The sequence below is a fragment of the Thermoascus crustaceus genome, assembly GCF_041956765.1.
Source record: "Thermoascus crustaceus strain CBS 181.67 unplaced genomic scaffold VTN00scaffold_1, whole genome shotgun sequence".
NCBI classification, from domain to species: Eukaryota; Fungi; Ascomycota; class Eurotiomycetes; order Eurotiales; family Thermoascaceae; genus Thermoascus; species Thermoascus crustaceus.
Window position 1 is genome coordinate 6,403,591 of NW_027192527.1, and position 12,897 is coordinate 6,416,487.

A 12,897-nucleotide genomic window follows, 5' to 3' on the forward strand; every position below is an offset into this window, starting at 1 on the left:
GGTTCTGTTCCTATATGCTGCATCAGACGGCGCCTACAGGCGTAATTCACTATACGACGGCATTAGAACTCGCTATAGGCGCTATTCGAGGTTTCCTCCCTCGTTACCTTTCCGACCCTTCACGGTCATCAGCAGGCGGGACTCTTCCATTAGAGGATCAGTACCAAAAGGAGTTTTACCGCTCCTTTTATACTCTGCTAGACGGCCAAGTCCTCGTCTCTCCTGAGTATGTCGCGAAGAAAGGGAAGGGAGGTGGCACGATCGACTTTCTTGTCTCAGGCAAGAAATGGGGCTTTGAGTTGTTGAGAAATCGCGATAAGCTGGTAGAACACATGGAAAGGTTTGAACCCGGTGGCGCATATTACGGTATGATAAAGTCAAACATCATGCAGCACTACATTGTGCTAGACTTTTCGACGTCGAAACCAAGAAAATTACGTCCAGGTACACCCACCCTCTATCCCACTCTGTCTCCCACTTTCTCTCGCGCGCGCTCTCTCTCTCTCTCTGCTGAGTCTAATGGCATCTTTTCAGAATACCGTGATCACCTGTACCATGTTGTGTTTTCAAATGGCTACCGAGACGTTAGCGTTGTTGACGCATCAGATCTTCGGACAATTACTTCATTGACCTTGTCAGAGAACTCCAATCCACTGGCATGATTCTTTCCTGTTCTTCAGTGAAAGAAAAGTGCGCATGTTTTAGATTCACGGTTGGGGGACAATTTTATTAGCAGCTGCATATTCTCAATTGCTGGGACCGTTTCGGAGTTAGTGATGCGATTGAGGCGATGTCAAACACCCGGTCAATCTTGGCAAATGCACTATTTATAAAACAAGCACCACCTAGACCGCCGAACTGGACATCTGAAACCCGCATATCTCCTTCTCGGTCAAAGACTTGTTGATAAAACTCGGTGGTAAAGGTAGCTAATACAGAGGATAGTAACCAAGGGTTACCAGGGAAGGACAAAGTTATATAAGGACGCTTATTACCACCATATAGATAGCTTTAGTCCTTCACACTCAATAACACATTGTTACTTGGTTATATACTGGCAGGTCAACAGGCTAACCTACTATTGGGTATATGTACTCAATAGGCGCTCTACTTCACCTTAGTCATGTTGTCTATCAGTTGGTTTACTTTATTGTGTTTGACCTACGAAGCCCAATCCTCCCTACCTTAGACCAAGCCACTGTTGCGACTCGGGACCGAAGGAGCGCGTAACAGACTACTACATTCTATTTGTACAGGTCAAGAAGACATATTGTCACATCATACAATGTCTCAAAATTGCAGGAAACATTCAAGAAAGCTACTTTGTTCATAGATGATCATGATAAGCTCGTAACCCATGATTTCGTCGTATCCACGTCCAGATCCTTTATCTTATCAGGGTATCCATTTCTACCTACCGCAACAGATCCCACTCCATGCCAACGAGCCATTTCTCCATCTTCTCCTCTCGGGAATGTGGCTGGCTTGCTAAACCAGAGGGGACATTTTCTCCCTCCTGTACCTGATTCTCTGATGGACCCTTGTCTTTTTCGCATCTGGTAGTAGTCTCTGAGCTAAGCTCAATCTCCCATATAAGGCCACAATGGATGCCAATGACGTTGTTCGGGTTAAGCTCCAGTGCGTTCGTTGTTGCTGAGCTGGAAGATGGACGAGAAGAGTCTTGTCCCGGTCGCGACGTGGGAGGTCCGAACAGGAGGATATTCTTCTCCCGCTCGGGAAAAGTCTGTGTGAGAGGGCCCGGGTGTACAGTGCGCCCTCTTACGAGACTCACAGAGCCAGGACCGTGAAGAGTTCCGCATCGAGAGCTTTCAATCTCCGCCGTTAAGAAGTACTTACCCAAATCGGGCTGGGCTGCTTCTTCTTGAGGACCACTGTCTGATTGTGTCTGCGGCTGCAGCTGCTGGCGCTGATGCTGGTGCTCCCGTTTCACAGCCATCTCCAAGACCCAGCTGCGCACCTCCGCTGCCATACCTCCGGGCAGATAATCAGGGACATTCTGGCGTGACCGCCCCCGACGAAGGGAGGGAGAAAACGGTGTTGGCAGAGAACCTGGGTCTTCAGCTGTTTTTGAAGGAGATGGCGACCGGGGTAGAACGAAAGCCGGTTTCTTCCTTTCTGGGACGGACGGTGATGTTTCTGTCGCCGCCACTGAAGGTGTGCTGGATCCCATCACCCGTGGACGCGGTGATGGACGACTGCTAGGTTGGGAGGCGGAAAATACGAAGCGGGGATGGCTCCTAAACGGAGTCTTTGTGGTGGTGCTGCTGGACGGAGGAGGAAGTCTGGGAGTCTCTTCTAACGCACCAATACTCCGATGTGGTGCAGGAGTCGCGGTTTCTTGATCGATAAAGGGACTCGGGAGCGGCGTGCTGCCGTGGCCGTGGCCTTTGCCGGCAGATGGAGAAGGAGGTTCGGGAGACGATGACAATATCGGGTCTGGGTTGGATGTTCTATGTCCTCGTTGCACGAAAATATCAGGATCAGCAGAGACACGACGTCTCTTGCTCCGACCTACGGTCGGTGGAAACAGCATATCAAACTGCGAATCGATATCGGACCTCCCCGCCTCCGCATTCCCTGGATGATACTCGAGCCCTTGGGGATCCGAGGGCAGTGTCGGGCCACTATCTAATGGCAGCTCATCATCTCCTTCATCCTCAGAATCTTCAATGACATCCTTCCTGCGCGACGAGACAGGCTCGGGGTCCCCTCCCCGTCGACTCGTCGGCCGCACCGCTGGCGCGGATGGAGATGACGGCTCATCTCTATCACTCGTGTCGATATCGTCATCGTCGTCGACCTGATCCGGGCTCTTCTGCGACAGCACAAATCTAGGAGTAGCAGCGAACTGACTTCCCGAAGTGTAGGAGGCCGGGGAGTGAAAGGCAGGGCCTGGTCTCCGCGCCGTCGACCGGGCGGAAGCGGAGTCCCGGCCGCGCTGCGAGGGGAAGCGGAACGGAGAAGGGGTCTGCAGGTCAGTCAGCTAGCTGCATCATGCTAGAAGTGTTCAGATGGTTTGGGCTTACTCCTGCAGGGGGCATCACGGGAGAGGACAACACGCATCTTATCCATCGCGGCTGGTCTTTGCTTGACGCAGTTCAATCTGAGAGATATGTCCCGAACAGGAAGAATCGCGTCCGCGGGGAACTGTCTACCGCCTATAATCTGCCGGCAGGAACTCACCGCTCTGTTGGTGCCCTGCAGCCTGCAGGTCTTGATGTCCTGTAACATAAAAGAATAAATTACGCATTCATGATAAAAAGATTAATGGGACGTTGTTTCCACATTCTTTTCCAGCATCTTGCATAGTTCCCATATATCATGAGTACTTTGTATACCTAGCCAGTATAGTCAGGCGGTGCACTAAGCTGTGGAGACTTAGGGTTCTCCGTCTTGGCTGCCCCATTGACGATTGGATGTCCAGTCCATTCTTGGCACAAGCGTTTTCCATCAAGTACCTAATGTGGTACTTCTTATAACTTGTATCCTTGGTTTATGAATCCTATGTAGCATGCGGTACTGGGGATAGGGATTGTGTTCGGACCTTTTCAACGGAAGAACAAGCCCACGCTGAGCTGAATTGACAGGGGTAAGGTATTACCCGGAGGGGTTGGAAAGGCGATCCCTGCCACAGGGCAAAAAGAAACAGCGAACGAACAAAAAGAGAAAATAAAAAGAAATCCGACTGTGGGGATTAGATCATCGTAATTGATGCTGTGGGACATCTGTGGATGCTGCTAGCCATCATCCGCCTTCTCAGATGTAGCGTGTGGGGGTATGTGGAGAGCGATTGTGGGAACCGCAGCAGCAACTTGGAAGCCATTACTCTCTGGTACCTAGATCGGATCCGGTCTGTCTCGTTTCGTCGAGGTTAGGACGGAGTAGACTTTAGCAAGTTTCTATTGCGGAACTTCCATTGTGTCGTTTTTAGTTTATGTTCAGTTGTATATCTCCGTATAAGGGAGCTTTTCTACCGCGTCTTAGATGCGCGTTAAGGGAGTTATATATGATTAATGATCTCGTAAACTACACACATAGTGTCTAATACTCTGACTATATATACGCCTGTAACCTACAAAAAAGCGCGTGGTACCGAGGTACGATGTGGCATACAGATTCCCTGTCGCTCTTATCCGCCCTTCCCCACAGAATTACGCCAGCGTGGGAGCCGTAGAAAGAACCGTCTCTCGCAGCCGAGGGGTAAAGGGTGATATATCGGGTTCCCGAAGAAGCCTTTCACGGTAACCCCCGCGGGGTCCGGATACTGGGGTATCGATTACTGTCTAGGTGCAGGTGCCGCCTTAAAGCTCTCCCGTCCTCACGATTAGACTGATAGGTATTCGTTCATTCTACATTTTATTTTTCCTTTTATATTTGACTAGACGAGTCTTGTACAGTACATCCACCATTTCAAAGTCGTTCCCCTTAGCTCCTAGAAAGAATTATTAAAGAATTATTGAAGTTCTTTCTAGTACATAGTACAGTGTATGAAGTATCCTTTTCCTCCGATCGCTTGAGAAAATCCGCCACGATGACCAAGACCGTCAAGGAGCTTAAAATATGCATTATCGGCGCCGGTATGTTGTCTCTTCCCCCCCCCCCCCCCTCCTCCCTGCAGTATGTTAGCATACCACTGATCGCCTGTGATGACAACAGGCATGGGTGGCTTAACTTGTGCCCTAGCATTGGCCAAAGAGGGTTTCAAAAATATCCATGTATATGAAACCGCATCGGATCTGGGCTTTGTCGGTGCGGGAATCCAGCTGGCTCCCAACATGGCCCGGATTCTTGACCGACTGGGTGTCTGGACGGATATAGAGAAAGAAGCAGTGAATATCAAGGACACGGTCATCAAACGTGAGATGATATTCCCTGTTTGCAACCCATGTCTCAGGGCTGACTTGAACTTCGCAGAGGGTTCCACGGATGGCGAGTTGGCTCACGTCGAATTGGACTATATCGAGAAAATATACGGTTATCCTCATATGGTCGGACACAGGTCGTCTCTGGCGAATGGGCTCTACCAAGGCTGCTTGCGAGAGAAGAGCATTGAATTCCACTTTTCCACGAGCGTGCAAGGGGTTGAGAAGTTCTCGCCTAAGCCGCTATTCACAGCCGTTCCTCGCAACGGACAGGATCCGTACAGAGTGGAAGCGGACATTCTCCTTGCCGCTGATGGCATCAAGAGCAACGTTCGCATCGAGATGCTCAAGAGGCTGGGGGTCGATGCGCAGGTGAAAGACACACAGCAGGCCGCGTACCGGATCATGTTGCGCAGGGAGGAGATGCAGGACGATCCGGAACTCCTCGAGTTGATTGACAGCGACCGTGTCGTCCGTTGGATTGGTGAAAAGAGACATATCATCGCTTATCCCGTGTCAAGCAAGACGATCTACAATCTCTCCACTACACAGCCAGACGTCAACTTTGCCGCTGCGCCCTCAGCCACATACACCACGAAGGGATCCAAGTCGGCCATGCTTTCTGTCTTTGCTGATTTCTGCCCCAAAGTGCAGCGCATGCTCAACATGGTCCCGGAGGGTGAAGTATGCGAGTGGAAGCTGAGGGTACACTCCCCTCTGCCTACCTGGGTCCATGGCTCTGTGGCCCTCGTGGGAGACGCATGCCACCCGACTCTGCCTCATCTCGCGCAGGGAGCTACCCAGGCCATTGAGGATGCCTCTGTCATTGGCGTCGTACTCGCGCAGCTCCCCGACTACTCACCAGAATCCATCAACAAGGCACTCCGAGTCTACGAGAAGGTCAGAAAGGAGCGCGCGGAGACGCTCGTCGAGATGGCCGCAGCTTCAGGGCGGACGTTGCATCTCGGAGAGGGCGCCGCCAAAGAAGAACGGGATAAGCAGTTTGCCGCGTTGAAGAATGGAAATGGAAAGGGTGCGGTGCCAGATAAATGGGCTGATGCTGACGTGCAGAAGTATGTGTATGGAGTCGACTGCACCCAGATCGCGCGGGATTCTTTCCACGAGCTCTTCGGCAGTATGTAGATAGTCAAACACCTGAGTCGTGCAGTATACGATAATGCAAATTTGGTAAATGCATTGACATAGGTGATTATCCTTGAAACGCTGGTAGCTGTAATTAGCAGCTGAACGAGCTAGCAAATGGATGGATGCATGCCGTAAAACAGACAAGGCTAGGTCGTCAGGATATTGATGTTGAACCTTGGCCTCTGCGGTTATATAAGCCCAACGGATGAAGTTGGCAGATTGAGAAATCTCGAAGAACTTAAAAGGGCGGCGGATATCGACAAGCATTGTAGTTGCAGGCTTAGGACAATAAGATAAAAATGATGCGACCAAACCGACCTGTCGACCTGGCAACTGGCAGGCAAACTCGGCCCGCCACGAGACACCGTGTCACAACACAGCCTGTCACAGAGTCTTCCATGCTGCCACCCGGTGTCCAATCCTAAATTTAATTCTGGACGTATTTTTGTGCACAGAGCCTTAAGAAAGAGCAAAGTTCAACTTCTAGACCTGCTTCCTGGGTCATTTCTAGGGCGTCGCTATTGAAAATGTATAGAGCGATATGGGTGACGGGTGATGCGACAATTCTTTCTATGGTCTTATCATCTGGGAAGCCGATATTGGAAGATCACACAGCCCAAAATGCCGTTCAGGCTGAGCCCGTCTTTCTGCTGGTGGTGCCTGAGTGCTAGACAGAACCACATTCCACTACAGTCTCAGAACATCCCAGTCCGGATTGGATTGCTAAGGCGGGTCTTAGTGGCGCTGGCAATACTGAGCAGTCAGGGTGGATTGTCAGTAAGGCCGATTGGAAAAGCGTGCGGGAAGAATAAACCTCGTTCGCAGTGGGCATACGATCCATAGCGATTGCTACTACCGATTGTCTCTTAAGTCTGTCTTACTGTATCATAATCATATAATCCGGACCTAGGTGCGACAGAAAGCGATAGGGCGGAAGAACCTTTTTTGTTTGTTTGTTTTTCCAGAAGTTTTATCTATTGCCTTGTGCTCTCATGCTAGAGTTGGAAAGCATCGATTAGTAGATATCATTGACATATACCCCAGATCTAACAACAGAAAGTCACCCTCTCATCCAACAACTGCTTGACCTCTCGGGTTTTCCAGGCCCATACTATGCTGCCATTCCCTCCAAAGTGCATCCATAGCGGTGCTTAATGACCGGCCTAGAGCGCTAATTAGTACACAACTGCCATAATTCCTTCCATCCATGGTCGATATGGCGTGTCGTGGCTTTAAGATGTTTCCCGGCCGCAGGGGCACTCAGAAGCCCCCTTGTCCCAGCTGATGGATACAAGTACAAAGAAGCATAAATGTATATCCAATGACAATACATAATGAGCTCTGGACCTTGGCTCTATTGTCATCCAAGATGCTCTCGCAAGCCTCTTTGTACTCGCGTCCGCCAGCCAGGGCAAGGGGGCTTCTGAGCGCCCCTGCGTTGAGTAACTGAAATCTCAAGTCACGTTAACATGCGCAGGTGTTTGATGTTCATTCGGATGTGGGAGAAAAAACATTACCACTCATAGTAAGTCATTTATGGACCCTTGTTCAGGCCAAGACAAGTCCAAGGCTGCCATGACATCTTCAACAGCAAAGGCGTTCCTTTTACTGTCAATCCAGACGGCACCAAGAATTGCCTGCACAGTGTCTGTCATGACTCCATTCGAGACAAAGGTCTGAGCTTGATTTTTATATATGAATCGATCGAGGCCCTTGCGAAAGCCCTTCTCCGCAAGATAGGATTTGCTTGCTCTTGCACAGATAATGTCGTTGATCATCCCTAGTAGATACCAAGTATTAGCCCAGCTTGAACATAATCCCTAGAGATTCTGTCACCTACCTCTGTTCGCACCCTTTCCATACCCATCCGAATCAAGGACCAGCCTTAGGGCTGTATCTCCGACTTTAGCCAAGCGCTTATTTCCATCAGAACGGGATGAGAGTGTGGAGCCCGCGGCTTGAAGTGCTTCGCGAAGAATCTTGGGATCAGCGAATTTGTAGCCAGTGATATCCTCAACGGCTTGCATTCTGTCGTCTAGGAAGACAGATGGAGTGGCCATGATGACTTGATTCTTGTGGTAATAGCACACTCGCAGTATCCAAGATTTGATGGAAGAGGAGGTATGTTCGTAGACAGGCTCAGCATAATTAATTCAGCAGAGAGCGGGGGAAGAGGAAAAAAGCAATAAGTCCTTGGTGACGTGTCTTGCAGGGATGTTCAGGCATTGTTGTCAGCCATGTATTACTGCGTACAGTCATTGGATGCCTCATCTAAATCGTCAAATCTTATTTTGATCCGATTGGTTAGAACTCCGGCCTTAGCCACTCAAAATATCAGTTATTATCGTCTATTTGCAGCACTCAATAAGGATGAACTATCTGGGAAATATACTGTAGGGTCGGATTTGACGTGGCGATCAACGTACCTTAGGTCCTCGTTCAAAATTTCCTATTTAGGCAATTCATAAGAATCTCTGTCCCTAAGCAGACTGTATGTACAGGGTGATAGATCAATAGATTATATCAGGTCAAGTTATTTTCGGCCCAGTCAAGCTGTGACTAGAAAGAAAATAGGTCCCACAGCCGACCTCAGCTTCTTGTAAGCAGAATGTGGGTCCCATATATGGAGCTCCCTCCACGGATCTCTTCGGGAGGGAGAATCATAACCATTCCTAAATACTTTTTTTGGTAAGTTCTTGGTTTCCCCGCAATAATTCCCGCATGGACCACCGCTCGGCTAATGTGTCTTTATTTTCATTCCGAGCCGTATATTCGCCATCTCGGGGTTCCGTCTGTTCCGTGTTTACGAAGAGAGGACCTGCTTTTGTTCCTGATTAGTAATGAGCCATAGCTTTATACCGGGCAAATGGATAATGGAGGAGTCATTCAATGAGAGGTTTCCATGGATGTCAAACTGCCTGAAGGCAAGGGCACAACATATGAAGGTTCGATCTCATTGTCGCGTAAAGTGTTTTAGAGATCCGTCAAGCTGTCTGATTGCACGGAGAAAGAGGAGGTGAGTACATGGACCGCAAGACTGGGGAGCGTATGATGCCATTATGAAGGTGCTAAACCAAGATGTTAACGTTCTGAAATGGATAAGAGAAGCATATTTCTTCTTTCACCTTCTAATATTGGTAGAAAACTCGAGGTCAGGACGCTGATAGAGTACTAACTCCAACCAGGAGACCAGCTACCGATCCGCAGTCGCTTTCAACACCTCTACTTCCTGTCAAATGAGGAGATTTATAAGAGGTGGAGTGCGGCCATTGCTCTCATCTTTCACCGATTCCTAAGGGTCTTAGAATGGTCAGTCCCACAAGGGACTTTGCTCCCTCTAAAAGTTTGGAATGGAACGGAGACATGTCAGTCGAACATTACCACTATACCCTAGCGATATGCCAAGAAGCCTATGAGCCTCGTCCGGGCATCTCGAAGGCCAGAATCCCTGCAATAGAGGAACTATACTGCCTATACCCATGATTACCTATTATACCCTTGCAATACCCTTTATATTGCATCGATATAGCATATTTTCGGAATCGCTTGATATAGCCATATTCGGAAGGTCTTGGCCCCTAATTCCATGAGATAAATACACAGTTAGTTAGGTAGATTCGACTAATCAGAGCACGGATGAGTGGGACGATCATTATCACACTGAGTCCGACCCTCCTCGGTTCTTGATGAAATTCTCACAGCAACAAATCGCCGAGCTTGAAGCAGACACAAGATGCGCCGACTTGGGGATCGGGACCGTGAAGATGATTGAGCGGACTGGGAGATTTGTGGCCGGAGCAAGGCGTTGTGGAGCATGAGGCGTACAAGGAGGTGGAAGTAGCGCTCCACAAGTTTTATTTAGGCAGGACTTGTACACCTAACGATACAGCCTGGGCAGAGGTATTCCTTCCTTGCAAAACAGTGCTTTGTATGGAGTTGAACTCCCGTCGAACCATGACTTTCTCATTTCCTTTCTCGCACACCATTTGCACTCTTATTCTAGTGTATAAACAAGGTCGACCTATTATTGCATTCTGGGCTCTTCACGCTTCTTTGATCCTTTCCTCAATTACATTCCACTTCTTGGGAGGTCGATTCAATTCAATTCAATTCAACCAACTTAGTGAACAAGTCTTACTTCGACCATCCTAGCCCAACACCACAATGTTCTCTCCCAAGAGCATCATACTCCTCCAGACATGCGCCCTTGCTGCCATCTCTTCCGCCTTTGCCCAGTACATCCCAAGCACCCTGAATGTCACCACAGTCGCTGCAAGGAACAACATCTCGACACTTGAATGCTGGGCCTTACAGCCCGGTTTCATCCGGTCCACCCAGCCAGGCACAATTGGCTCAGCTATGACACCCATGGGCCTCCTGGGCAACGGTTCGTATTCGATACTTCCCCCGAGGTTCAACGGAGGGAGGCATAATGCGCCGGCTAAGCAGTAAGTTAGGCTTGAATTCCAGTTTAAACATGAGTTCCGGCCACCATTTGGTTGTTATTTTTTTGTTTCTTTTCCATTGTGCTGGCTGGATCAGCCAATCATCAATATCAAATGCGAGAGACATGTTTTTTGGTTTCAATTTCATTTTCATTGAATGACTATCTCATTAGATGGGTCATCTGGCTCTCCGGCCTCGCGCACATCACGCTCCCCTACTCCAGCGACGAAGCCTGGGTCTTAGGCGGCGAGCACGGCGCGCTCCTCTTCCTCGACACCGCGGACGTCAGCGCTGAAGGCCACTACACGGACTACCCAAGCGATGAGGTGACTATTTCATTGCAGATACCATTCGCTGAGGATAATCCACCTGAGCATAGGGTTCTCCATATGGGCGCATGTACGCCTGAGGAGCAGATGTTATAAGTGACGTGTGACTTAGTACATAGGGAAGGGAGTCAATTTCAACATTGGTGGGAAGTGAGAGGTTGGATAGGAAAATAGAGAGCGGGAGCAGGTTATCTTTATTGCCTGCGAGGGAAGCATTCCTGTTATCATGATATTTTACGATGCAATGGAGGATATGAAAGAGGTCGGGTTGGTCTCTACTGGAACAACATGTTCGACTGTGACGGCCGTGTCCGCCTTCCTGATCGGGATCGGCCGCTCCTCGCATAGCGACACGGAGCACGTACACAGCAACGTTTTTCTCCTTCCTTCTCTCCCTAGCTTAAGAAACTTCGTATAGCTTGCAATAATAAGATAGCATTATGGAGGCCATCACATTGCACTAAGCTCACTTTCTTTCGCCCTCGAGGCTCTGAAACAGTATCGTCGAACCTGTGGAAGAGCCGCGGGGAGAGCTTACCGTGTTGACGAAGTTGGTATCCTTGAATCCTAGCTACGCGTCTCTCTTTCATCACTTCTATTACCACTTTCCTTTCTTCTCCAGTCGAGCATCAAAGGAGCATCTCCGGGAATCACTATATCCGCAAGAAGCGCTCCGAATCGTAAAAGATTGGATCACTATTATGACGGAAATAGCCAAGACCCGCGACTGAGGATCATCTTTACAAGTGGATCGCGAGGCGACCGGAGAATCCACCATGGCTCGGCGTGTTGCTGCTTCCACAGCTTGGTGCAGGAAATGCAGAGAATGCTGCGAGTGGAGCAACCGAACATCAGTTCGGCGAGGACATCACTGCATAGATGCAGGAGATCGCTGATGAGGATGTCCCGAACCAGCCTGGCGCTCAGATGGAGTCAGCTCTTCAGGCAGCTAGGGAAGCTGAGATGACCGACGAAATTCGGACCCTATTCCGCCAACTCCTCAGGAACGCCATGGCACGTGCTGTCATGGAAACAGAACTTCGCGACAAGACTGCAGAGATTGTAAGCATCAGGAGGAAGTGATGCAGATTCTCCGTGAGATGGCGGAGCTTCACCAGATGATTGACGATAGAGACAAGGAGGTTGCGGATAAGGATGTGGAAATCGCAACTCTCCGCGATGCCCGTCAGACCTGGCTCCCATCGCGGCCAGTTTCGGCTCCCTTCAATCTCAACGGGCTTGCCCAGGCGACTGTACAAAATGGCTCTCTCATCCTTGTCTATCTCTCTATCTCTTCTTGTTTGTTGCCCTCCAATCCTCAGCAGCCTCTCTGAATCCCACACACGTTATGAACACCACAAAGCCAGCTAGTCGAATGCTCTTTCTCAGAGCCCCTTCACCCAACTCTCTTCCTACCTGTGTCCTGCTGCCTGGATGGGTGCCCATCCTCTACCTCCTGCAGACCACAGCAAGCACCAGCCTGGATTGATCCCATCCTCTGTGAGAAGACCTGTGCTCAGTTGAAGCATTTCTGTAACATGGGATGGCTCCCACCAAATTATAAGCTCAAGAGTCTCCAGGGCATTGCAGTTGTCGAGCGCTACTGGCAAAGACATGAGACTGGCACCCTGTTACAGTAGCATCTGAATGAGCACAGTTCCATACCGATGCTAATAATTTACAGGTACCGTGTTTCCAGCAGAGATAGTTTTCCGGAGCTTTGATCGCCTGCGACGACAAGCTTTCATGGATGAGTTACGAGAAGGACAGACAGCGTAGTATTGAAGCGTACCTGGGGTAGTGGAACATGTTTGCCGATATTTCCTTCACGGAGTTCGTCTATCTTCCGCAGCAAAGGCGGGCTGGCTATATGTAGCCCGACTTGCAATTAACAGTATCGGTTGTCATAAGGGACAGGGCCTTCAACTCAGCAATTGTAAGGTGTTAAGGAATAAGAAGAAACGACAATGGTGGTCTTTCAAAGTTGAAGAACAAAAGCTCACGAATGTGACGGCTGGTTAGATTGAAGGCTGGGATATCAATTTGGTGCTATTGTGACGGCGTGGCAAGAAGCTATATAAGCGAGAGCAACA

The 12,897-nt window shown here is 49.4% G+C and overlaps 4 protein-coding genes across 4 annotated transcripts; 2 read left to right on the top strand and 2 right to left on the bottom strand.

Annotated features, from left to right (window-relative positions):
• Positions 1-1,414: 1,414 nt before the first annotated feature.
• Positions 1,415-3,062, bottom strand: VTN00DRAFT_2336 (uncharacterized protein; the record flags this gene model as incomplete). Its single annotated transcript, XM_069428543.1, has 2 exons — positions 1,415-2,989; positions 3,048-3,062. The coding sequence occupies 2 exons, from the start codon at positions 3,060-3,062 to the stop codon at positions 1,415-1,417; spliced, it is 1,590 nt and encodes a 529-aa protein (XP_069293038.1).
• Positions 3,063-4,552: 1,490 nt separating this feature from the next.
• On the top strand, positions 4,553-7,184 carry VTN00DRAFT_2337 (uncharacterized protein; the record flags this gene model as incomplete). Its single annotated transcript, XM_069428544.1, has 5 exons — positions 4,553-4,598; positions 4,678-4,878; positions 4,936-6,018; positions 6,723-6,806; positions 7,090-7,184. The coding sequence occupies 5 exons, from the start codon at positions 4,553-4,555 to the stop codon at positions 7,182-7,184; spliced, it is 1,509 nt and encodes a 502-aa protein (XP_069293039.1).
• Positions 7,185-7,549: 365 nt separating this feature from the next.
• On the bottom strand, positions 7,550-8,089 carry VTN00DRAFT_2338 (uncharacterized protein; the record flags this gene model as incomplete). The annotated part of the gene is made up of 2 exons (XM_069428545.1): positions 7,550-7,809; positions 7,870-8,089. The coding sequence occupies 2 exons, from the start codon at positions 8,087-8,089 to the stop codon at positions 7,550-7,552; spliced, it is 480 nt and encodes a 159-aa protein (XP_069293040.1).
• Positions 8,090-10,193: 2,104 nt separating this feature from the next.
• Positions 10,194-12,444, top strand: VTN00DRAFT_2339 (uncharacterized protein; the record flags this gene model as incomplete). The annotated part of the gene is made up of 6 exons (XM_069428546.1): positions 10,194-10,477; positions 10,648-10,874; positions 10,924-10,954; positions 11,524-11,635; positions 11,684-11,866; positions 12,370-12,444. The coding sequence occupies 6 exons, from the start codon at positions 10,194-10,196 to the stop codon at positions 12,442-12,444; spliced, it is 912 nt and encodes a 303-aa protein (XP_069293041.1).
• Positions 12,445-12,897: the final 453 nt, after the last annotated feature.